This window comes from Salmo trutta, chromosome 1 (genome assembly GCF_901001165.1).
Source record: "Salmo trutta chromosome 1, fSalTru1.1, whole genome shotgun sequence".
Classification (NCBI taxonomy): Eukaryota; Metazoa; Chordata; class Actinopteri; order Salmoniformes; family Salmonidae; genus Salmo; species Salmo trutta.
In genome coordinates, this window is record NC_042957.1 from 19,219,074 (window position 1) to 19,244,636 (window position 25,563).

At 46.3% G+C, this 25,563-nt stretch overlaps 1 protein-coding gene across 2 annotated transcripts in view; it reads left to right on the forward strand.

Moving 5' to 3' along the window:
• fig4a (FIG4 phosphoinositide 5-phosphatase a) overlaps window positions 1-25,563 on the forward strand; it is a 109,542-nt gene that overhangs the window by 40,694 nt on the left and 43,285 nt on the right. For both annotated transcript variants that reach the window (XM_029738008.1, XM_029738094.1), the window contains exons 12-16: window positions 1,570-1,703; window positions 4,386-4,502; window positions 9,388-9,433; window positions 9,574-9,722; window positions 9,850-10,016. In XM_029738008.1, coding sequence (XP_029593868.1) covers window positions 1,570-1,703; window positions 4,386-4,502; window positions 9,388-9,433; window positions 9,574-9,722; window positions 9,850-10,016 — 613 coding nt within the window. The remainder of the gene's footprint in view (window positions 1-1,569; window positions 1,704-4,385; window positions 4,503-9,387; window positions 9,434-9,573; window positions 9,723-9,849; window positions 10,017-25,563) is intronic.

A 25,563-nucleotide genomic window follows, 5' to 3' on the forward strand; every position in this document is an offset into this window, starting at 1 on the left:
CAGTGTTGTGAACCCCCCCTTCTTACTGCTCTGCTAAGCTCGGGTGTCCTGTGCATGTCACTCACAAGGGAATGAGGAGAGGGATAGCCAATCACAGCCCTCCGTTGCCTGCACAAGCTCGGCCATGTGCAGTAGGGGAGGAGAGGGTAGGGTGCTCCCCCCTTAGTCCCCCCCCACTCACTATCTCACTCACAAGCAGAAATCCAAAAAGTCACCATAGACTATTGCAACGTAGGAGTGATTTGTGTTGGCCAGTGATGGGTAGGTGGGGGTGTGTCACTCATCAGGATCCATTTCTCTTAACTGGGAAATTCCCTCATTTGTGCAGAGACACATTTGACCACGTTCATTTGTCACAGCAAGAGCCTCTGTCATGCCTTGCCACACTCTCTTTTGCAGGTGTGTGAGATCTGTGTGTATTCATATGCATGCATTTTGCATGATTCCCATCTGTGTGTGCAGAGCATGTACTGTACTGCACTGCATGCATGGTATGCTGGCACATGATGAGTGTGTTTGCAGTTGTGTGCGTGTATGCATGATACTTTGTTTGGCACGTGTCTGTGTGTGTGTTTTGATGCCATGCTGTGAGAGAGAGCCTGGCAGTGGTTAATGGCTGGTTATTAACTGGCCGTTTGGCCAGTGCTGTGACACTGATAGAGGCGTGTGTGTGTTTTGTAGATAAGTGGTTAAAAGGTTGTTGAAGGTCTAGCGACCGGGGTGATCTTTAGGAGAGATGGCAGGAGGAACAGCAGGGGGCTCGGATGCAGGGGTAGACTCTCTTGGCTTCAAACAGAATGAATAGGAACTGACAGTGCTCACTAAGTAGCCAGCATCTGTGAGGGAGAGTGTGTTTTGAGAGAACGTTTCGTAGCGAGGGACTGAAGATCTGGTAGACAGACAGTTTGGCTACTGTAGACATGATTAGCTGATGTCAATGCAGAGCTAGGAGTACTGTGTGTGTGTGTCTGCGTTGGAGAGAAGAGGTGATGACTAATGCGTGTACATGTACATGCACACACACTGCTCCTGTGGGTGAACGGGCATTAATGGTTGGTTGGTCGGTTGTGACTCACTAGTTTTAAGTGTCTGGAAATAGTTCTCTCCTAAGGTAGCTCCATCTGATTTTAGTTACAGATGTAGGATCTTAATTTTATCATTTTTTTGTTGCTGAGAATTTTCCTGCACAACAGGAAATGCAAACTTGTAGTGTATTTGAATATCCACTTTGACATTTCAGACTTAACTTTGCCCTAACGAAAAATGTATCGACCCCTACAAAAGGTCCATTAATTATAATCCACATAATTCACATTTCCTGTTGCTGCAGAACTATTTTCCTGCTTTAGCAAACTGGCTCAAATTAAGAGCTTACATCTGTATGTAGTTAACGGATTGAGATGTTAAAAAAACGTTATGTGCATTAAGGTGGTACCGTTGCAGGCGAAATTTTGCCCGAGACAAAAATTATGAAATTACCATAGACTTTCATGCCTTTTCTCATAAATCCTTTCCTGCAGTGTAAATGAGTAACGCTGATGATGTGTGTGTCTCCGTGTCTGTGTGTAGAAAAAAGAGAAGAGAAAGCATGAGAAGATCCTCAGTGAGGAGCTCTTCCCAGCTGTAATCAACCTCAACCAGTTCCTCCCTCCAGAACACTGCATCGACTACATCGCCTGGGACATGGCCCGATACACCAAGAGGTACAGATTTAGGATCAGCTCACCCAAACCCTATCCTTAACCATTAAACGGGCAACGCCTAAGATCAGTGTTTGGTTGCGACTTCATCCTACTCATACCGGCTGCTTTAGCTTACACCAGCATCGTGTTCTGTAAGAGCCAGAGGTACAAAGTATTGTCCCAGCAACCTAAGTCAACACCTCAGAACACTTAATGGTTCCCAAACTTTTTGGGCCCACAACCCTATTTTGATATCTGAAAAGTCTCGCGACCCCACCCATGTGAATTTTTTGTTGTTGTAATTAACAACCAATGTTTACTGTTAATGTGGGACTATGACAGTCAATCGCAAGTTATACTGACGTGTAATGTCTCATATCTCGCCACCACTAAGGAGATGGGTGTGTTTGATGCGTGTCGCGTCGGAGCTTCTCAAAGTCAGGGGGCGTGATCGACAGTACGCACCTCATCTCTGCTGTCACATCCAACCTGGATGGATATTTGATTTTAATGGAGACGAGCACTGGATCCAGCTTCACACAGATATGAGCTGGCGAAGGGTAGCCTACCATGACTTTTATGGTGCTTTCAAGACAACTGGGAACTAAGAAAAATACGAGGTTTAATCCTGACGTTACTGATCTTCAGGTCGGAAAGTCTGAGCTCTAGAAAGAGGGCTGAGTTACATGACTGTTCAAAGCTCATTTTCCCAGTTGGTGCTCTTTTCATTCCGAGTTACCAGTTGTCTTGGGAAGTAGGTCCCAAAGTGCCCTTCCAAGCGTTGGAGGTGAGCAGTCATCACTCATGTGGGACACTTGCTGATGCTGTGTTCTGTTATTTTCATTACACAGAAGGTCAACCAAGTCAGTTGTTTTTACATCCATTGTGAATGACAAACGCTCCTCTCTCAATGCGAAAAATCACATTCACATTCATAACTAGAGTGCGGAGGCATGCCCACCGTCCCATGATAGATGGAGCTCCATCTGTGCAAAAGCCCATCATTCGATCCCATATGGAATCTGTTTTTCGTCAATATAGCCACGCAGCACACTGAACATCCCCTGTGCCGCTTCATGCTCGGGAATCAGGAGACAGAACAATATGTCCTGGTGAATAGCCTCCCCCAACGTTTATAGCGAACAAAAGTCAGTGCATGGGCATCTCGGTCCTCACAGCTAACATTCATTTGGAGAGCATAAGCTAGGGAGTTTTGGAGTATAATCATTTTCGTTTTAGATTTTTAAGGTTAACCACATAAAAATGTTGAGATACAAAGACGATATTATAATATTTTTTGTATTTATTTGTACATTTTTGTGGGGGATTTGGGAAATTGTCCCGTAACCCCATTTTCTTATATGCCCCCTAGTTTGGGAACCTCTAGGCTACATGGTCATATGCAGTACATACAGCAGCACATGGTCCCATGTGACCCAAGAAGGGCTATATATTTCATGGGCCAAAGTACATTAACCACAAAGTCCTGGGGTTATCCATCACTGCAGCTATGGAAACGCTCTGAAGATCACATCTTTTCCCTTATTCATTTTCCCTGGCATGGTACTCCCCAAGCTAACTTTGCTCACCAACAATGGACCTAACTTTAACAGTAGAGGAGTTATTGTTGCTGTCCCTGAAAGAAATGTTCAAGTTCAATGAATTTTTTTTCAAAGAGACCTTTTAAGTTGCCTAACACTCATTCATATGTTTTCTCTGTCTGTCTGCCCCGCCCTCTGTCTGTCTGCCCCGCCCTCTGTCTGTCTGCCCCGCCCTCTGTCTGTCTGCCCCGCCCTCTGTCTGTCTGCCCCGCCCTCTGTCTGTCTGCCCCGCCCTCTGTCTGCCTGCCCCGCCCTCTGTCTGCCTGCCCCGCCCTCTGTCTGCCTGCCCCGCCCTCTGTCTGCCCGCCCCGCCCTCTGTCTGCCCGCCCCGCCCTCTGTCTGCCCGCCCCGCCCTCTGTCTGTCTGCCCGCCCCGCCCTCTCTGTCTGCCCGCCCCGCCCTCTGTCTGCCTGCCCCACCCCCCCTCTCTGTCTGCCTGCCCCACCCCCCCTCTCTGTCTGCCTGCCCCTTCATGTGTTTACATTGCCAAAGCAAATTAAATGGATGATAATCAGAAGTGAAATAAACAATCATAAATTAACAGTAAACATTACACTGACAAAGTTTCAAAAGAATAGAAACTTTTCAATGTAGCTGAAGTTCAAAAAATAAATATGGTTTTATTTAAACTGGCTGCTTTTGGAGCAACAGGTCACATCTTGCTGCTGTGATGGTACACTGTGGTATTTCACCTAATAGATATGGGAGTTTCTAAAAATGTAATTTGTTTTCAAATTCTTTGTGGGTCTGTGTAATCTGAGGGAAATATGTGTCTCTAATATGGTCATACATTTGGCAGGAGGTTAGGAAGTGCAGCTCAGTTTCCACCTCATTTTGTGGGCAGTGTGCACATTGCCTGTTTCCCTTGAGAGCCATGTCTGCCTACGGCGGCCTTTCTCAATAGCAAGGCTATGCTCACTGAGTCTGTACATAGTCAAAGCTTTCCTTAATTTTGGGTCAGTCACAGTGGTCAGGTATTCTGCCAATGTGTACTCTCTGTTTAGGACCAAATAACATTCCAGTTTGCTCTGTTTTTTTGGTTAATTATTTTCCAATGTGTCAAATAATGATCTCATCTCTCTCTCCCTCCCTCCCTCCCTCAGTAAGCTGTATAACGTGCTGGACCGTCTTAGTATGATAGCAGAGAACGTTGTCAAGAGGACCGGCTTCTTCATCAACCGCTCTGACTTCTTTTGCCACACCCTCAGACCAGACGAGAGGTACACACACACACACACACACACACACACACCCTCAAGCCAGACGAGAGGTACATACCTTCAGGCCAGATGAGAGGTACACACAAACAGGCCAGTCGAGAGGTGAGGCCAGAGGGGTAAAAACATGCGCCCTTTACACCCCAACCTATACCTCTATAACTACCTCACCCCACCCTCTAGATTTTTTTACAGGAGTTGGTGTTAAATTGTCATAATTGGTTTTAATCGTGATTATTGCTACGTTTGTTTTAATGTGTTAGCCCTCAGAGGGACTTTGTCTTTTATAAAGCTCCGTCTAATAGCTAATCATACAGTATTTTACAATCACGCATTAATAGCAATTCCATTTATTTTTTTCCCTTCTGATATAAATGCATGTCCAGTAATGGGAATAGATGGGTCTCTTAGATGGGATTTTGGCTGAATAGTCATGGCCAGGGTATCCCTACCTATCAGAGTAGATGACGGAGCATGCAGCAGCAGAAGGGTGTGAAGAAGGGCCGCAGTGCTCAATATCTGCATATCTTAATCACAAGCATTGACATTTCCATCTGGTTACCTAAGCTGCTAGCCATTCTTCTAATGCCATATTTATTAGCGTTATGTTACATTATCAAGCACACTCCCTTGCTTTTATACATGGGCTCATGCTTAAGAAACACATGCACATGGACCACACACACACACGGCCGCCCACTCTCTCGTCTCTGGCGGGGTTGTTGACTTGAGTCCAGGCCAGACGTGTCACAAATGAAAAGTCTTCCTCCATTTACTTCTTAATTGATTATTTATTCCTTGCTTCCAGACATGTGACATTCTTACTAGCCCTGGGTTGTCTCATATGGAGACTCCCGTGGGGCTCACTGCTAATCTGGAGGCTAACCTTACACAAACACAATTCTGAAAAAATATATTTTAAAAAAAGGGATTCAAAAGAAAAGAAATATATATATATATATACACACACACACACACACACACACACACACTACCGTTAAAAAGTTTGGGGTCACTTAGACATGTCCATTAAAATAACATGAAATTGATCAGAAATACAATGTAGACATTGTTAATGTTGTAAATGACTATTGTAGCTGGAAACAGCTGATTTTTTATGGAATATCGACATAGGCCCATTATCAGCAACCATCACTCCTGTGTTCCAATGGCACGTTGTGTTACCTAATCCAAGTTTATAATTTTAAAAGGCTAATTGGTAATTAGAAAACCCTTTTGCAATTATGTTAGCACAGCTGAAAACTGTTCTGCTGCTTAAAGAAGCAATACAATTGGCCTTCTTTAGTCTAGTTGAGTACTCAACTAGTCTAAAGAAGACCAGTTGGTGTCATGGTAGTTTGTCCCCAAGTAGTTTACTCCCGGTGATGCGTTGTGCAGACCGCACCACCCTCTGGAGAGCCTTGCGGTTTAGGGCGGAGCAGTTGCAATACCAGGCTGTGATACAACCCGACAAGATGCTCTCGATTGTGCATCTGTAAAAGTTTGACAGGGTTTTGGGTGACAAGCCACATTTCTTCAGCCTCGTTCTGTGATGTGTACGCCCAGGAACTTAAAACGTTCTACCTTCTCCACTGCTGTCCCTTCAATGTGGATAGGAGGGTGCTCCCTCTGCTGTTTCCTGAAGTCCACGATCATCTCCTTTGTTTTGTTGACATTGAGAGGTTGTTTTGCTGACGCCACGCTCCGAGTGCCCTCACCTCCTCCCTGTAGTCTGTCTTGTCGTTGTTGGTAATCAAGCCCACTACTGTTATGTCGTCTTCAAACTTGATGATTGAGTTGGAGGTGTGCATGGCCATGCAGTCATGGGTGAACAGGGAGTACAGTCCCGTGTGGCTCAGTTGGTAGAGCATGGTGTTTGCAACGCCAGGGTTGTGGGTTCGATTCCCACGGGGGACCAGTACCGGGAAAGAAATGTATGCATTCACTACAGTAAGTCGTTCTGGATAAGAGCGTCTGCTAAATGACTAAAATGTAAAAATGAGTACAGGAGGGGGCTGAGCATGCACCCTTATGGGGCCCCAGTGTTGAGGGTCAGCGAAGTGGAGATGTTGTTTCCTACCTTCACCAACTGGGGGCGGCCCGTCAGAAAGTCCAGGACCCAATTGCAGAGGGCGGGGTTGAGACCCAGGGCCTCCAGCTTGAGGATGGAGTGTACCATGGTGTTGAATGCTGAGCTGTAGTCAATGAACAGTATTCTTATATAGGTATTCCTTTTGTCCAGATGTGATTGGGCAGTGTGATGGCGATTGCTTCGTCTGTGGACCTGTTGGCGGTATGCAAACTGAAGTGGGTCTAGTTTGGCCAGTAAGGTGGTGATATGATCCTTGACTAGTCTCTCGAAGCACTTCATGATGACAGAAGTGAGTGCTACGGGGCAGTAGTCATTTAGTTCAGTTATCTTTGCCTTCTTGGGTACAGGAACAATGGTAGCCATCTTGAAGCATGTGGGGACAACAGACTGGGATAGGAAGCGATTGAATATGTCCTTAAACACACCAGCCAGCTGGTCTGCACATGCTTTGAGGATGCGGCTAGGGATGCTGCCTGGGCCAACAGCCTTTCGACGGTTAACACGTTTAAATGTTTTACTCACGTTAGCCACGGAGAAAGGGGGGGGGCGCAGTCCTTGTTAGCGGGCCGCGATGGTGGCACTGTATTGTCCTCAAAGCGGGCGAAGAAGGTATTTAGTTTGTTTCAAAGCGTAATGTCCGTGACGTGGCTGGATTTCTTTTTGTAGTCTGTGATTTCCTTTAGACCCTGACACATACGTCTTGTGTCTGAGCCGTTGAATTGCGACTCCACCTTGTCCCTGTACTGGCATTTCGCTTGTTTGATTGCCTTGCAGAGGGAATAGCTACACTGTTTATATTCAGACATATTCCCAGACCTCTTTCCATGGTTAAATGCGGTGGATCTCACTTTTAGTTTTGCGCAAATGCCGCCATCCATCCACGGTTTCTGGTCAGGGTAGGTGTTAATAGTCACAGTGGGTACATCATCTCCAATGCACTTCTTTATAAAAGCACTCACCGAGCCAGCGGATAGGTCGATGTTGTTCTTTGAAGCTGACCGGAACGTATTCCACTCCGCGTGATCAAAACGATCTTGAAGCATGGCTTCCGATTGGTCGGACCAGCGTTGAATGGTTCTCGTCACTGGTACATCCTGTTTGAGTTTCTGCCTATAAGACGGAAGGAACAAGATGGCATCGTGGTCGGATTTGCTGAAGGGAGGGCTTTGTATGCATCGCGGAAGTTAGAGTAACAGTGGTTGAGGGTATTGCGCATGCACGTAGCGCAATCAATATGCTGGTTGAATTTAGGTAGCCTTGTTCTCAAATTTGCTTTGTTAATATCCCCAGCTACAATAAATGCAGCCTCAGGATGTATGGTTTCCAGTTTGCATATAGTCCAGTGAAATTCCTTGATGGCTATCTTGGTGTCTGCTTGAGGGGGAATGTACACAGCTGTGACTATAACTGACGAGAATTCTCTTGGTAGGTAAAATGCTGGCACTTGATTGTAAGGAATTCTAGATCGGGTGAGCAGAAGGACTTGAGTTCCTGTATGTTATGATTACACCATGAGTCGTTAATCATAAAGCATACACCCCTGCCCTATCTTTTCCCAGAGAGGTGTTTATCTCTGTCGGTATGGAGAAGCCCGGTGGCTGAACCGATTCCGACAACATATCCCGAGAGAGCCATGTTTCCGTGAAACAGAGAATGTTACAATCTATGATGTCTCTCTGGAAGGAAGCCCTTGCTCGAATTTCATCTACCTTGTTGTCAAGAGACTGGACATTGGCTAGTAGTATACTTGGGAGCGACGTGCACGTCTACAGAGCCTGACCAGGTGGCCGCTTCGTCTGTCCCTAATGCGGCGTCGTTGTTTTGGATCGCCTACTGGGATTAGATCCATTGTCCTGGGTGGTGGTCCGAACAGAGGATCCGCTTCTGGAAAGTCATATTCCTGGTCGTAATGTTGGTAAGTTGACGTTGCTCTTATATCCAATAGTTATTCCTGGCTGTATGTAATAAGATTTAAGATTTCCTGGGGTAACAATGTAAGAAATAATACATAAAAAAACTAAATACTGCATTGTTTCCTAAGAACTCGAAGCGAGGCGACCATCTCTGTCGGCGCCATCATAATGAGTGAGAGGCAATGCATCGTAGTGCTTGAGGTATCACTTCAGACCCAAGTTTAATCCTAAGGTTGTGTCACAACCGACTGTGAGTGTGAGTCCCATAGGGCGGCGTCCAGGTTAGGGGAGGGTTTGGCCGGGGGGGCTTTACTTGGCTCATCGCGTTCTAGCGACTCCTTGTGGCGGGCAAGGCGCCTGCAGGCTGACATCGTCAGTTGAACAGTGTTTCCTCCGACACATTGGTTCGGCTGGCTTCCGGGTTAAGCGGTGCTTTTTCGGAGGACAAATGACTCGAGCCCGTTGGGGAGTTGCAGCGATGAGACAAGATTGTAATTGGATTACAATTGGGGAGAAAAAGGGGTTAATTATTTATTTGACATTAGCATGTCATGCTTTGCATACAAGCCAGGGTTTAAATACACCTGGCAATGAAGCAAGCCTAGAGTGACCTAAATTGATAAGCAAAGAAGACGGGATGGTAATCTTGGAGAGGAAAGACATGCTATGGGTAGTAGAGCCGATGTTCCTCTGGTTTTCATCATACTGTGCTTTATGCCATTGTGGCATTGGAGAATTACTCCTCGATGCACCAGTCCTAAATGTGTTCAGGTTCAGAAACTTCGAGTTGTGCCATCTCTAGACAATGTGCATTGCAGGAGTATAAAAGTACAACAAGCATACTCAGTGTTTGATTGATTAAAGGAGTTTTCTCTTTCCTCAGGTGGGGAGATCTTGGGGGAAGTCTCACCTCAAGTGGGCGTGTCCAGGTACGGTATATTACACATCGTACACACCTGAGCAGGCGGTGGCTGTTGACATGGAAATCTGAAGGTGGAGATGATGCCCGTCTTTTATCAGCGCCCACATTTAAATGTTTTGCTGTTGAGCTCTCCTCTCCCATCTTCAGACAGGTGTGTTGAGGACGAACTGTGTGGACTGCCTGGACCGTACTAACACGGCCCAGTTCATGGTGGGGAAGTGTGCTCTGGCCTATCAGCTCTACGCTCTGGGCATGATTGACAAGCCCAAGCTGCAGTTCGACACGGACTGTGTTAGGTAAAACCCTACTCCACTCTCGAATCTGAGACTCACTTAAACATTTCTAAAAGTTGACATAAGAACTTAAAAAATGCTGTTGATATCTCTGACCTTGTGTGATCTTTACCCCCCCCACACAATTCAGGCTGTTTGAGGAGCTGTATGAAGACCATGGGGACACCCTGTCTCTGCAGTACGGGGGCTCCCAACTGGTCCACAGGGTGAAGACCTACCGGAAGATAGCCCCCTGGACACAGCACTCCAAAGACATCATGCAGACCCTGTCCCGTTACTATAGCAACGCTTTCTCAGGTAGACGCACACACGGACACACACTTTTATCTCACCTTTATTTAACCAGGTAGGCCAGTTGAGATCTAGTTCTCATTTACAACTGCGAACTGGCCAAGATAAAGCAAAGCAGTGTGACACCAACAACACAGAGTTACACATGGAATAAACAAACGTACAATCAATACACAATAGAAAAGTCTATATACAGTGTGTGCAAATGAAGTAAGATTAGGAAGGTAAGGCAATAAATAGGCCATAGTGGCGAAATAATTACAATTTAGCAATTAAACACTGGAATGATAGATGTGCAGAAGATGAATGTGCAATTAGAGATACTAGGGTGCAAAGGAGCAAAAAAAAAAAAACTATATGGGGATGAGGTAGCGGCAGGTAGTCTAGAGGTTAGAGCGTTGGACTAGTAACTGGAAGGTTGCAAGATCGAATCGCCGAGATGACAAGGTAAAAATATGTCGTTCTGCCCCTGAACAAGGCAGTTAACCCACTGTTCCTAGGCCGCCAACGAAAATAAGAATTTGTTCTTAACTGACTTGCCTAGTTAAATAAAGGTAAAATGTAATTTTTTTTTTTTTAAATTAGGTAGTTGGGTGGGCTATTTACAGATGATCTATGTACAGGTGCAATGATCTGTAAGCTGCTCTGACAGCTGATGCTTAAAGTTAGTGAGGGAGATAGGTCTCCAGCTTCAGTGATTTTTGCAATTCGTTCCACTCATTGCCAGCAGAGAACTGGAAGGAAAGGCGGCCAAAGGAGGAGTTGGCTTTAGGGATGACCAGTGAAATATACCTGCTGGAGCGGGTGTGCTACGGGTGGGTGTTGCTATGGTGACCAGTGAGCTGAGATAAGGCGGGGCTTTACCTAGCAAAGACTTATAGATGACCTGGATGACCTGGGTTTGGCGACGAATATGAAGCGAGGGCCAGCCAACGAGAGCATACAGGTCGCAGTGGTGGATAGTATATGGGGCTTTGGTGACAAAACGGATGGCACTGTGATAGACTGCATCCAATTTGTAGAGTGAGTAGAGTGTTGGAGGCTATTTTGTAAATGACATCGCCGAAGTCAAGGATTGGTAGGATAGTAAGTTTTACGTGGGTATGTTTGGCAGCATGAGTGAAAGATGCTTTGTTGCAAAATAAGAAGCCGATTCTAGATTTAATTTTGGATTGGAGATGCTTAATGTGAGTCGAAGGAGAGTTTACAGTCTTACCATATTCAAAGTCAGAACCATTCAGAGTAGTGATGCTAGTCGGACGGGCAGGTGTGGACAGCGATTGGTTGAAGAGCATGCATTTAGTTTTACTTGCATTTAAGAGCTTTGAAGCTCGTCTGGAGGTTTGATAACAGTGTCACAAAGAAGGGCCAGAAGTACACAGAATGGTCTCTCATACTCGCAAGCACAAATATGCACACACACACCCACATGCTCACACAAACACACACGCATTATCTGTCATAACGAAAATACTTTTACCGTTGCAAATTCTTTTCAGGCATCCTGATTCTAGGTAGTCTGTCTTGACAGCCCTAGTTTGAGATTTCTTATGTAGGTAGTAGTGTGTCCGAGGTAACGGTGCCTCTGAGGTATTACCACTTCATACCACTCACTCATCACCCCCGTATTGTTACTATGGCAACACACTCACTCAGGATCCCCCTATTCCCCCTATAAACACACACACATACTCCATTCACCCCTGCCCTGTCCTTATGACACCACTGCTTACTCATCCACTAGTGACTCTTCCTCTCTCCTTACCCCTCCTCATCCTCTCACCCCTCCTCATCCTCTCCCCCCTCACCCCCTCTTCACCCCCTCACCCTCCTCCCCTCCTCCTCCCCTCACCCCCTCCTCATCCTTTCCCCCCTCCTCATCCTCCTCCCCCCTTCCTCATCCTCCCCCCCTTCCTCATCCTCTCCCCCCTCCTCATCCTCACCCCGCTCCTCTTCTCCCGCCCCCTCTTCTTCTCCCGCCCCACTCTTCCTTCTCCCCTCCTTATCCTCTTCTCCCGCTCCCTCATCTTCTCACATCCTCCTCTTCTCCCGCCCCCTCCTTATCAAATCAAATGTATTTATATAGCCCTTCTTACATCAGCTGATATATCAAAGTGCTGTACAGAAACCCAGCCTAAAACCCCAAACAGCAAGCAATGCAGGTGTAGAAGCAAGGTGGCTAGGAAAAACTCCCTAGAAAGGCCAAAACGTAGGAAGAAACCTAGAGAGGAACCAGGCTATGAGGGGTGGCCAGTCCTCTTCTGGCTGTGTCGGGTGGAGATTATAACAGTACATGGCCAAGATGTTCAAATGTTCATAAATGACCAGCATGGTCAAATAATCGTAATCACAGTGAACAGGTCAGGGTTCCATAGGCGCAGGCAGAACAGTTGAAACTGGAGCAGCAGCACGGCCAGGTGGACTGGGGACAGCAAGGAGTCATCATGCCAGGTAGTCCTGAGGCATGGTCCTAGGGCTCAAGTCCTCCGAGAGAGAGCAAGGAGGAAAGATAGAATTATAGAGGGCGTACTTAAATTCACACAGGACACCGGATAAGACAGGAGAAATACTCCAGGTATAACAGACTGACCCTAGCCCCCCGACACATAAACTACTGCAGCATAAATACTGGAGGTAGAGACAGGAGGGGTCAGGAGACACTGTGGCCCCATCCAATGATACCCCCGGACAGGGCCAAACAGGCAGGATTTAATCCCACCCAATTTGCCAAAGCACAGCCCCCACACCACTAGAGGGATATCTTCAACCACCAACTTACCATCCTGAGACAAGGCCGAGTATAGCCCACAAAGATCTCCGCCACGGCACAACCCAAGTGGGGGGCACCAACCCAGACAGGAAGACCACGTCAGTGACTCAACCTACTCAAGTGACGCACCCCTCGTAGGGACGGCATGGAAGAGCACCAGTAAGCCAGTGACTCAGCCCCTGTAATAGGGTTAGAGGCAGAGAATCCCAGTGGAGAGAGGGGAACCGGCCAGGCAGAGACAGCAAGGGCGGTTCGTTGCTCCAGTGCCTTTCCGTTCACCTTCACATTCCTGGGCCAGACTACACTCAATCATAGGACCTACTGAAGAGATGAGTCTTCAATAAAGACTTAAATGTTGAGACCGAGTCTGCGTCTCTCACATGGGTGGGCAGACCATTCCATAAAAATGGAGCTCTATAGGAGAAAGCCCTGCCTCCAGCTGTTTGCTTAGAAATTCTAGGGACAATTAGGAGGCCTGAGTCTTGTGACCGGAGCATACGTGTAGGTATGTACGGCAGGACCAAATCGGAAAGATAGGTAGGAGCAAGCCCATGTAATGCTTTGTAGGATAGCAGTAAAACCTTGAAATCAGCCCTTGCCTTAAACGGGAAGCCAGTGTAGGGAGGCTAGCACTGGAGTAATATGATCAAATTTGGGGGTTCTAGTCAGGACTCTAGCAGGCGTATTTAGCACTAACTGAAGTTTATTTAGTGCTTTATTCGGGTAGCCGGAAAGTAGAGCATTGCAGTAGTCTAACCTAGAAGTAACAAAAGCATGGATTAATCTTTCTGCATAATTTTTTGGACAGAACATTTCAGATTTTTGCAATGTTTCGTAAATGGAAAAAAGCTGTCCTTGAAACAGTCTTGATATGTTCGTCAAAAGAGAGATCAGGGTTCAGAGTAACGCCGAGGTCCTTCACAGTTTTATTTGAGACGACTGTACAACCATCAAGATTAATTGTCAGATTCAACAGAAGATCTATTTGTTTCTTGGGACCTAGAACAAGCATCTCTGTTTTGTCCGAGTTTAAAAGTAGAATGTTTGCAGCCATCCACTTCCTTATGTCTGAAACACAGGCTTCCAGCGAGGGCAATTTTGGGGCTTCACTATGTTTCCTTGAAAGGTACAGGTGTGTGTCATCCGCATAGCAGTGAAAGTTAACATTATGTTTTCGAATGACATCCCAAAGAGGTAAAATATATAGTGAAAACAATAGGGGTCCTAAAACAGAACCTTGAGGAACATCGAAATCTACAGTTGGCCAAACCATTCACAGAGACAAACTAATATCTTTCCGAAAGATATGATCTAAACCAGGCCAGAAGTTGTTTGTGTAGAACAATTTGGCTTTCCAATCGCTCCAAAAGAATGTGGTGATCGATGGTATCAAAAGCAGCACTAAGGTCTAGGAGCACGAGGACAGATGCAGAGCCTTGGTCTGACGCCATTAAAAGGTAATTTACCACCTTCACAAGTGCAGTCTCAGTGCTATGATGGGGTCTAAAACCAGACTGAAGCATTTCGTATACATTGTTTGTCTTCAGGAAAGCAGTGAGTTGCAGCGCAACAGCTTTTTCAAAATCTTTTGAGAGGAATGGGAGATTCGATATAGGCCGATTTTATTTTTTTATATTTTCTGGGTCAAGGTCTGGGTTTTTCAAGAGAGGCTTTATTACTGCCACTTTTAGTGAGTTTGGTACACATCCGGTGGATAGAGAGCCGTTTATTATGCTCAACATAGGAGGGCCAAGCACAGGAAGCAGCTCTATCAGTAGTTTAGTTGGAATAGGGTTCCAGTATGCAGCTTGAATGTTTAGAGGCCATGATTATTTTCATCATTGTGTCAAGAGATACAGTGAGGGAAAAAAGTATTTGATCCCCTGCTGATTTTGTACGTTTGCCCACTGACAAAGAAATGATCAGTCTATAATTTTAATGGTAGGTTTATTTGAATAGTGAGAGACAGAATAACAACAAAAAAATCCAGAAAAAAGCATGTCAAAAATGTTATAAATTGATTTGCATTTTAATGAGGGAAATAAGTATTTGAACCCCTCTCAATCAGAACGATTTCTGGCTCCCAGGTGTCTTTTTTATACAGGTAAACGAGCTGAGATTAGGAGCACACTCTCAAAGGGAGTGCTCCTAATCTCAGCTTGTTACCTGTATAAAAGACACCTGTCCACAGATGCAGTCAATCAATCAGATTCCAAACTCTCCACCATGGCCAAGACCAAAGAGCTCTCCAAGGATGTCAGGGACAAGATTGTAGACCTACACAAGGCTGGAATGGGCTACAAGACCATTGCCAAGCAGTTTGGTGAGAAGGTGACAACAGTTGGTGCGATTATTCGCAAATGGAAGAAACACAAAAGAACTGTCAATCTCCCTCGGCCTGGGGCTCCATGCAAGATCTCACCTCGTGGAGTTGCAATGATCATGAGAACAGTGAGGAATCGGCCCAGAACTTCACCGGAGGATCTTGTCAATGATCTCAAGGCAGCTGGGATCATAGTCATCAAGAAAACAATTGGTAACACACTACGCCGCGAAAGACTGAAATCCTGCAGCGCCCGCAAGGTCCCCCTGCTCAAGAAAGCACATATACATGCCCGTCTGAAGTTTGCCAATGAACATCTGAATGATTCAGAGGACAACTGGGTGAAAGTGTTGTGGTCAGATGAGATCAAAATGGAGCTCTTTGGCATCAACTCAACTCGCCGTGTTTGGAGGAGGAGGAATGCTGCCTATGACCCCAAGAACACCATACCCACCGTCAAACATGGAGGTGGAAACATTATGCTTTGGAGGTATTTTTCTTCTAAGGGGACAGGACAACTTCACCGCTTCAAAGGGACGATGGACGGGGCCATGTACCGGCCAATCTTGGGTGAGAACCTCCTTCCCTCAGCCAGGGCATTGAAAATGGGTCGTGGATAGGTATTCCAGCATGACAGTGACCCAAAACACACGGCCAAGGCAACAAAGGAGTGGCTCAAGAAGAAGCACATTAAGGTCCTGAAGTGGCCTAGCCAGTCTCCAGACCTTCATCCCATAGAAAATCTGTGGAGGGAGCTGAATGTTCGAGTTGCCAAAAGTCAGCCTCGAAACCTTAATGACTTGGAGAAGATCTGCAAAGAGGAGTGGGACAAAATCCCTCCTGAGATCTGTGCAAACCTGGTGGCCAACTACAAGAAACGTCTGACCTCTGTGATTGCCAACAAGGGTTTTGCCACCAAGTACTAAGTCATGTTTTGCAGAGGGGTCAAATACTTATTTCCCTCATTAAAATGCAAATCAATTTATAACATTTTTGACATGTGTTTTTCTGGATTTTTTGTTCTTGTTATTCTCTCTCTCACTGTTCAAATAAACCTACCATTAAAATTATAGACTGATCATTTCTTTGTCAGTGGGCAAACGTACAAAATCAGCAGGGGATCAAATACTTTTTTCCCTCACTGTATAGTACTAAACACTTGAGTGTCTCCCTTGATCCTAGGTCCTGGCAGAGTTGTGCAGACTCAGGACAACTGAGCTTTGGAGGAATATGCAGATTTAAAGAGGAGTCTGTAATTTGCTTTCTAATGATCATGATCTTTTCCTCAAAGAAGTTCATGAATGTATTACTGCTGAAGTGAAAGCCATCCTCTCTTGGGGAATGCTGCTTTTTTTTATTAAGTTGGAAAAATAGGAAGATCGAGCAGCAGTGAGGGCTCTTTGATACTGCACAGTACTGCCTTTCCAAGCTAGTCGGAAGACTTCCAGTTTGGTGTGGCGCCATTTTCGTTCCAATTTTCTGAAAGCTTGCTTCAGAGCTTGGGTATTTTCTGTATACCAGGGAGCTAGTTTCTTATGACAAATGTTTTTAGTTTTTAGGGGTGCAACTGCATCTAGGGTATTGCGCAAGGTTAAATTGAGTTCCTCAGTTAGGTGGTTAACTGATTTTTGTCCTCTGACGTCCTTGGGTAGGCAAAGGGAGTCTGGAAGGGCATCAAGGAATCTTTGGGTTGTCTGAGAATTTATAGCACGACTTTTGATGCTCCTTGGTTGGGGTCTGAGCAGATTATTTGTTGCGATTGCAAACGTAATAAAATGGTGGTCCGATAGTCCAGGATTATGAGGAAAAACATTAATTTATTCCATGGGATAAAACTAGGTCCAGAGTATGACTGTGGCAGTGAGTAGGTCCAGAGACATGTTGGACAAAACCCACTGAGTCGATGATGGCTCCGAAAGCCTTTTGGAGTGGGTCTGTGGACTTTTCCATGTGAATAGTAAAGTCACCAAAAATTTGAATATTATCTCCTATGACTACAAGGTCCGATAGGAATTCAGGGAACTCAGTGAGGAACGCTGTATATGTAAACAGTAGCTATAAACAGTAGCTATAAAAAGTGATTGAGTAGGCTGCATAGACGACGTATATTGAAATTTGCTATCGTAAATGTTAGCAACACCTCCGCCTTTGCGGGATGCGCGGGGGATATGGTCACTAGTGTAACCAGGAGGTGAGGCCTCATTTAACACAGTAAATTCATCAGGCTTAAGCCATGTTTCAGTCAGGTCAATCACATCAAGATTTTGTTCAGGGATTAGTTAATTGACTATAACTGCCTTGGAAGTGAGGGAGGAGGGGAGATCCATTCTTCCTTCTCCCCTCCCGCCCTCCTCTTCATCCACTCTTCCTTCTCCCCTCCTCACCCCCTCCTCTTCTCCCGTCCCCCTCCTCCCGTCCCCCTCTTCATCCACTCTTCCTTCTCCCCTCCTCACCCCCTCCTCTTCTCCCGTCCCCCTCCTCCCGTCCCCCTCTTCATCCACTCTTATTTCTACCCTTCTCACTCCCCTCTTCTCCCGCCCCCTCTTCCTCCCCTCATCCTCATCTTCTCCCGCCCCCCTATTCATCCACTCTTCCTTCTCCCCTCCTCACCCCCTCTTCTCCCATCTCCCTCCTCTTCTCCGCCCCCTCCTCATCCACTCTTCCTTCTCCCCTCTTCTCCCATCCCCTCATTTTCTCCCATCCCCCTCTTCTCCCGCCCCCTTCCTCATCCACTCTCCCTTCTCCCCTCCTCATTCACTCTACCTTCTCCCCTCACCCACCCCCCCACATCATCCCCTCCACTTCTCCAACTACTGTTGAACCATTGCGCCCACTACCTCTATGCTCTCTCTGTCAGATAATGTGACCCCCCTCCCAACTCCTTAGTTACATTTCAAATCAAATCTCTAATGAGTTTGCAGACCCAGCGTACGGCGAGTGGCAACCTCGTAATAATGTCATACATCATGTGATGTTTACACAGCCTATCTCTCTCCCACGGGATTACACACACACACACACACACACACACACACACACACACACACACACACACACACACACACACACACACACACACACACACACACACACAGTTTGCATTACAGTGGAGACTAATTGCTGTAAATGATTCTGGTAGAGAAACACTGTGTAGAGAGCTATACATTATCCCCCTTCTTCACATCGGTCTTCAGCATTGCCATAAAGACCCTAATAAATCAACCACTGTAAATGTGTGGGGAAGAGTTAGAGCAGAGGGGTGGAACCATAGAGATCCTATTAATTGACTATTCTAATTCTATGGGTGGAACTCTCTTGCCTGGGAGTACTTTAGAACAGAGTATATAAAATCTACTTTACACAGCTGTGTTCTTGGCTTAGAAGTGTTCCCTTTCTCCCTTTAAATCACAGTCTCTCTACGTCTTAGTTCACAGCCCTTTACTGTTCAGAGAACTGTAGACACGGGGTTGATTAGAAGGCTTCCCCTCGTCTCGGTCTCCTACATCTCCTGTTGCTGGAAGATTTAACAACAGAGCTGTAGAAACCCTCCTCGGTCTCCCAGAGCACTTTCTTCTGAATCACCCTCACACGTACAAAGATCCACAGTCACACACGCATGCATTACATTTGCATGGACACACACACACCCTCGCCCACCTCCACACTAATTCTGATGATAATTAGGCTTCCTTCACCACGTTGAATTATACATCCTCATAACATCCCCCAGTGTAACATTCAGTCTACCAGCACCACAGGACCCATATTCTGGTAACCATAGGGCGGCGCACAATTGGCCCAGCGTCTTCCGGGTTCGGCCGGGGTAGGCCGTCATTGTAAATAAGAATTTGTTCTTAACTGACTTGCCTAGTTAAATTAACAAACAAAAAAATATCTCCCTTCAGTCACACTGACACCTTACAGGGGACAAAATGGCTTCTCTCCTCTTCAACTAACATTTACATTTACGTCATTTAGCAGACGCTCTTATCCAGAGCGACTTACAGATTGGTGCATTCACCTTATGATATCCAGTGGAACAACCACTTTACAATAGTACATCTATATCTTTTTATTTTGGGGGGGTTAGAAGGATTACTTTATCCTATCCCAGGTATTCCTTAAAGAGGTGGGATTTCAGGTGTCTCCGGAAGGTGGTGATTGACTCCGCTGTCCTGGCGTCGTGAGGGAGCTTGTTCCACCATTGGGGTTCCAGAGCAGTGAACAGTTTTGACTGGGCTGAGCGGGAACTGTGCTTCCACAGAGGTAGGGGGGCCAGCAGGCCAGAGGTGGATGAACGCAGTGCCCTTGTTTGGGTGTAGGGACTGATCAGAGCCTGAAGGTACGGAGGTGCCGTTCCCCTCACAGCTCCGTAGGCAAGCACCATGGTCTTGTAGCAGATGCGAGCTTCAACTGGAAGCCAGCGGAGTGTGCGGAGGAGCGGGGTGACGTGAGAGAACTTGAAGGTTGAACACCAGACGAGCTGCGGCGTTCTGGAGGAGTTGTAGGGGTTTGATGGCACAGGCAGGGAGCCCCGCCAACAGCGAGTTGCAGTAATCCAGACGGGAGATGACAAGTGCCTGGATTAGGACCTGCGCCGCTTCCTGTGTAAGGCAGGGTCGTACTCTGCGAATGTTGTAGAGGATGAACCTACAGGATCGGGTCACCGCCTTAATGTTAGCGGAGAACGACAAGGTGTGGTCCAGGAACACGCCAAGGCTCTTAGCACTCTGGGAGGAGGACACAATGGAGTTGTCAACCGTGATGGCGAGATCATGGAACGGGCAGTGCTTCCCCGGGAGGAAGAGCAGCTCCGTCTTGCCGAGGTTCAGCTTGAGGTGGTGATCCGTCATCCACACTGATATGTCTGCCAGACATGCAGAGATGCGATTCGCCACCTGGTTATCAGAAGGGGGAAAGGAGAAGATTAATTGTGTGTCATCTGCGTAGCAATGATAGGAGAGACCATGTGAGGATATGACAGAGCCAAGTGACTTGGTGTATAGCGAGAATAGGAGAGGGCCTAGAACTGAGCCCTGGGGGACACCAGTGGTGAGAGCACGTGGTGCGGAGACGGATTCTCGCCACGCCACCTGGTAGGAGCGACCTGTCAGGTAGGACGCAATCCAAGAGTGAGCCGCGCCAGAGATGCCCAACTCGGAGAGGGTGGAGAGGAGGATCTGATGGTTCACAGTATCAAAGGCAGCAGATAGGTCTAGAAGGATGAGAGCAGAGGAGAGAGAGTTAGCTTTAGCAGTGCGGAGAGCCTCCGTGACACAGAGAAGAGCAGTCTCAGTTGAATGCCCAGTCTTGAAACCTGACTGATTAGGATCAAGAAGGTCATTCTGAGAGAAATAGCAAGAGAGCTGGCCAAGGACGGCATGCTCAAGAGTTTTTTGAGAAGGGGTGCAACTCTCGCTCTTTTGAAGACGGAAGGGACGTAGCCAGCGGTCAAGGATGAGTTGATGAGCGAGGTGAGGTAAGGGAGAAGGTTTCCGGAAATGGTCTGGAGAAGAGAGGAGGGGATAGGGTCAAGCGGGCAGGTTGTTGGGCGGCCGGCCGTCACAAGTCGCAAGATTTCATCTGGAGAGAGAGGGGAGAAAGAGGTCAAAGCATAGGGTAGGGCAATGTGAGCAGGACCAGCGGTGTCGTTTGACTTAACAAACGAGGATCGGATGTTGTCGACCTTCTTTTCAAAATGGTTGACGAAGTCATCCGCAGGGGGGAGGATTCAGGAGGGAGGAGAAGGTGGCAAAGAGCTTCCTAGGGTTAGAGGCAGATGCTTGGAATTTAGAGTGGTAGAAAGTGGCTTTAGCAGCAGAAACAGAGGAAGAAAATGTAGAGAGGAAGGAGTGAAAAGATGTCAGGTCTGCAGGGAGGCGAGTTTTCCTCCATTTCCGCTCGGCTGCCCGGAGCCCTGTTCTGTGAGCTCGCAATGAGTCGTCAAGCCACGGAGCAGGAGGGGAGGACCGAGCCGGCCGGGAGGATAGGGGACATAGAGAATCAAAGGATGTAGAAAGGGAGGAGAGGAGGATTGAGGAGGCAGAATCAGGAGATTGGTTGGAGAAGGATTGAGCAGAGGGAAGAGATGATAGAATGGAAGAGGAGAGAGTAGCAGGAGAGAGAGAGCGAAGGTTGCGACGGCGCAATACCATCTGAGTAGGGGCAGAGTGAGTAGTGTTGGAGGAGAGCGAGAGGGAAAAGGATACAAGGTAGTGGTCGGAGACTTGGAGGGGAGTTGCAGTGAGATTAGTAGAAGAACAGCATCTAGTAAAGATGAGGTCAAGCGTATTGCCTGCCTTGTGAGTAGGGGGGGACGGTGAGAGGGTGAGGTCAAAAGAGGAGATGAGTGGAAAGGAGGAGGCAGAGAGAAATGAGTCAAAGGTAGACGTAGGGAGCTTAAAGTCACCCAGAACTGTGAGGGGTGAGCCATCCTCAGGAAAGGAACTTATCAAGGCGTCAAGCTCATTGATAAACTCTCCAAGGGAACCTGGAGGGCGATAAATGATAAGGATGTTAAGCTTGAATGGGCTAGTGACTGTGACAGCATGGAATTCAAAGGAGGAGATAGACAGATGGGTCAGGGGAGAAAGAGAGAATGTCCACTTGGGAGAGATGAGGATTCCAGTGCTACCACCCCGCTGACCAGATGCCCACGGGGTATGCGAGAACACGTGGTCAGACGAGGAGAGAGCAGTAGGAGTAGCAGTGTTTTCTGTGGTGTAGCAGTGGTTTCTGTGGTGTAGCACTTCCTGACTTCCTGTCTCCCTCAAACTTTAGTGATGAAAGTGACCCTGGAGTGTTTTACTGGGGACCATGTTTAGTTTAACTCAATCCAAGTGAATCATGGGAATAATCCAGTCAACAGTATTGCCTTAATTGCCTTAATTTTACTGGACCCCAGGAAGAGTAGCTGCTGCTTCGGCAGCAGCTAATGGGGATCCATAATAAATACAAATACAAAACAGTTAGGCCTAAATGGAGAAATGGTATTATTGGAATATGGAGGAAAATAATTTTCTTTTGGATGAGATTATTATTATTATGTCTGTTATTGCGTCCTGATCTTTTTAAATGGAAGTCTTCCGTGCCTCCCTAGGTTGATGTAATTTACCTTGTGTTGACTACACCCACACGCACACACACACACAGTCATCTGATTGTGGTGGCAATGAAACTTTACTGTTCTCTAGTTCAGGATGAAACTATCCTCATTGTTATTAGTGTTCAGAAATGTCGTACACCAGAACCCCAGGCGTCATATAAGATATCCACAATGAGATCTGCTGGGGCCTGGCTGCGATGGAGTGGGAGAAAAGAGGGCCTCAGGGGCCTGTGAGAGGATGAGGGGCCACTCTAACTCGTTCTTCTGCTGAGTGGGAATCAGTTTGATGTCAGTGTTGTGGCCAGGTATTCGTTAGTGAGCTTGTGTGTGTGTGTTAGCACGTTCAAGACTAACGTTCCACACTAAACCCACCCTTTTTCCCTTTTGGGTTTGAGTAGAGCATTTCATCAAGAGAAGACACAAACTCCTCTTCTCTTTTGGCTGCAGAAGTCAATTGCAACATCTCCGTGTGTGATGTCGAGTGGTGAGTCACTGTCTTCCTCTGTCCTCACACACACTACGCTCCCTGCACCAACCAATGTCTGTCATCAGACTAATATAGATACAGGATTGTTTTGATTGGCCAGTAACAGTTAGACTGACTGCTGGTTAACCCAGATGTGTCATCTATGCCTTATGGTTAGTACGACAGAGCTGACACTTCTCCCACCCTTAAGCGTCCATCACTGTCCAAAACTTGTACGCACAGCAGTGTTCTAGAATATTGGACCGTTGACTTTCAGTCTTTTCTAATTCTCAACGCAGGTCAAGCTACACTACATGTCCAGAAGAATGCTTGTCGAACATCTCATTCCAAAATCATGGCCATTAATATGGAGTTGGTCCTCCCCTTTGCTGCTATAACAGCCTCCACTCTTCTGGGAAGGCTTTCCACTAGATGTTGGAACATTGCTGCGGGTACTAGAGAATTAGTGAGGTCGGGCACTGATGTTGGGAGATTATGCCTGGCTCGCAGTCTGCGTTCCAATTCATCCCAAAGGTGTTCAATGGGGTTGAGGTCAGAGCTCTGTGCAGGCCAGTCAAATTCTTCCACATGGATCTCGACAAACCATTTCTGTATGGACCTCGCTTTGTGCACTTAGTCTGTACAGTGTCAAACTGTTGCCACAAAGTTGGAAACACATTTTACATTTTTACATTTTAGTCATTTAGCAGACGCTCTTATCCAGAGCGACTTACAGTAGTGAATGCATACATTTCATACATTTAATTTCATGCATTTTTTATTTTTTTGTCATTGTATGCTAAATGTCATTGTGTGCTGTAGCGTTAATATTTCCCTTCACTGGAACTAAGGGGCTTAGCCCGAACCATGAAAAACAGCCCTAGACCATTATTCCTCCTCCACCAAACTTTACAGTTGTCACTATGCATTGGGGCATGTAAGTGTTCTCTTGGCATCCGCCAAACCAAGATTCATCCATTGGACTGCCAGATGGTGAAGTGTGATTCATCACTCCAGAGAACGCGTTTGCACTGCTCCAGAGTTAAATGGCGTTGAGCTTTACACCACTCCAGCCGACGCTTGGCATTGCGCATGGTGATCTTAGGCTTGTGTGTGGCTGTTCAGTCATGGAAACCCATTTCATGAAGCTCCCGACGAACAGTTATTGTGCTGACGTTGCTTCCAGAGGCAGTTTGGAACTCTTTAGTGAGTGTTGCTTCAGCACTCGGCGGTCCAGTTCTGTGAGCTTGTGTGGCCTACCACTTTGCGGCTGAGCCGCTGTTGCTCCTAGACGTTTCCACTACACAATAACAGCACTTGCAGTTGACTGTTGCAGCTCTAGCAGGGCTGACTTGTTGGAAAGGTGGCATCCTATGACAGTGCCACGTTGAAAGTCACTGAGCTCTCCTGTATGGCCATGTTTGTCTATGGCGATTGCATGGCTGTTTCCTTGATTTTATATACCAGTCAGCAATGGGTGTGGCTGAAAAAGCCGAATCCACTAATTTGAAGGAGTGTATTTCTCCAACTGTCAACACGTTCAAATGATTCAAGGACATGTATCGGAGCCACGTTCTTTGGGAATTGTGGGGAGGTGCACATTCGGGCGTAGCTATGTCACAATGGGACACGAGACTAACGCGTCTTTAGAATCTGTGGACTATGATTTAGGCTTCATCCCTCACAGCACTCGGGTCCCAAACAGATGGAGAGAAAGAAGAAAAAAGAAGTGAAAAGGCCAAACTACTGTGCCACTGAGGATGGGATCAGACAGACTGTCACAGTGCTTATTTCCCATGATTGCATTTCCTTTTCCTATTATGTTATTGTGTTGAGTCACCACCCTCGTTGTCGTCACTAATACTAAAACAACTCTCATTTGGTTTTTCTTACTGTAGCATCTCTCTCCTACCCCTCTCAGCCCAACAGTCTGTCTCCCTATTAGACTATTCTGAACTAGATTTTTTTTCTTAACTGTAATTGAGGGTTTTTATTCATTCATAGGCTTACATAGGCTTATTTTACTTTGTTGTTCAATTTATGGCAAGATGTTCAAAGAAGATTGGACTGTAACTGACATCCAAGAGAAAGAGCTATTACATGTTCTTAGATGAGTCTGTACAGTATCGTGTCCAAGTTGAATGTTGGAACATTGTTAGAGCTGAAAACATCTGCAATTCAATCTTTTCTAGGGGGCACATATTTTTTTCTGGCTGAAGTACATACAGTGCATTCGGAAAGTATTCAGACCCCTTGACTTTTTCCACATTTTGTTACGTTACAGCCTTATTCTAAAATGTTTTAAATAAAACATTTTCCTCATCAATCTACATGCAATACCCCATCATGTAAAAGTGAAAACAGATTTTTTTTTATTTACAAAAGTATTCAGTCCCTTTGCTTTGAGACTTGAAATTGAGCTCAGGTGCATCCTGTTTCCATTGCGAAGATGTAACATGCGTTTCCCAAAACTCCACACAGAGAGAACATTTTGCTAAGTGTGTAGTTGAGGCATGTGATCGAAAGTCAAGCAGCGCTGCTCTCGGATCAGCTTCCTCAATTAAAGTCTTGGCCTACCTGAACATTAGGAGATTAATTCCACAATACTGACCACAGATCAGCTTCCTCAATTAAAGTCTTGGCCTCCCTGAACATTAGGAGATTAATTACACAATACTGACCACAGATCAGCTTCCTCAATTAAAGTCTTGGCCTACCTGAACATTAGGAGATTAATTCCACAATACTGACCACAGATCAGCTTCCTCAATTAAAGTCTTGGCCTCCCTGAACATTAGGAGATTAATTCCACAATACTGACCACAGATCAGCTTCCTCAATTAAAGTCTTGGCCTACCTGAACATTAGGAGATTAATTCCACAATACTG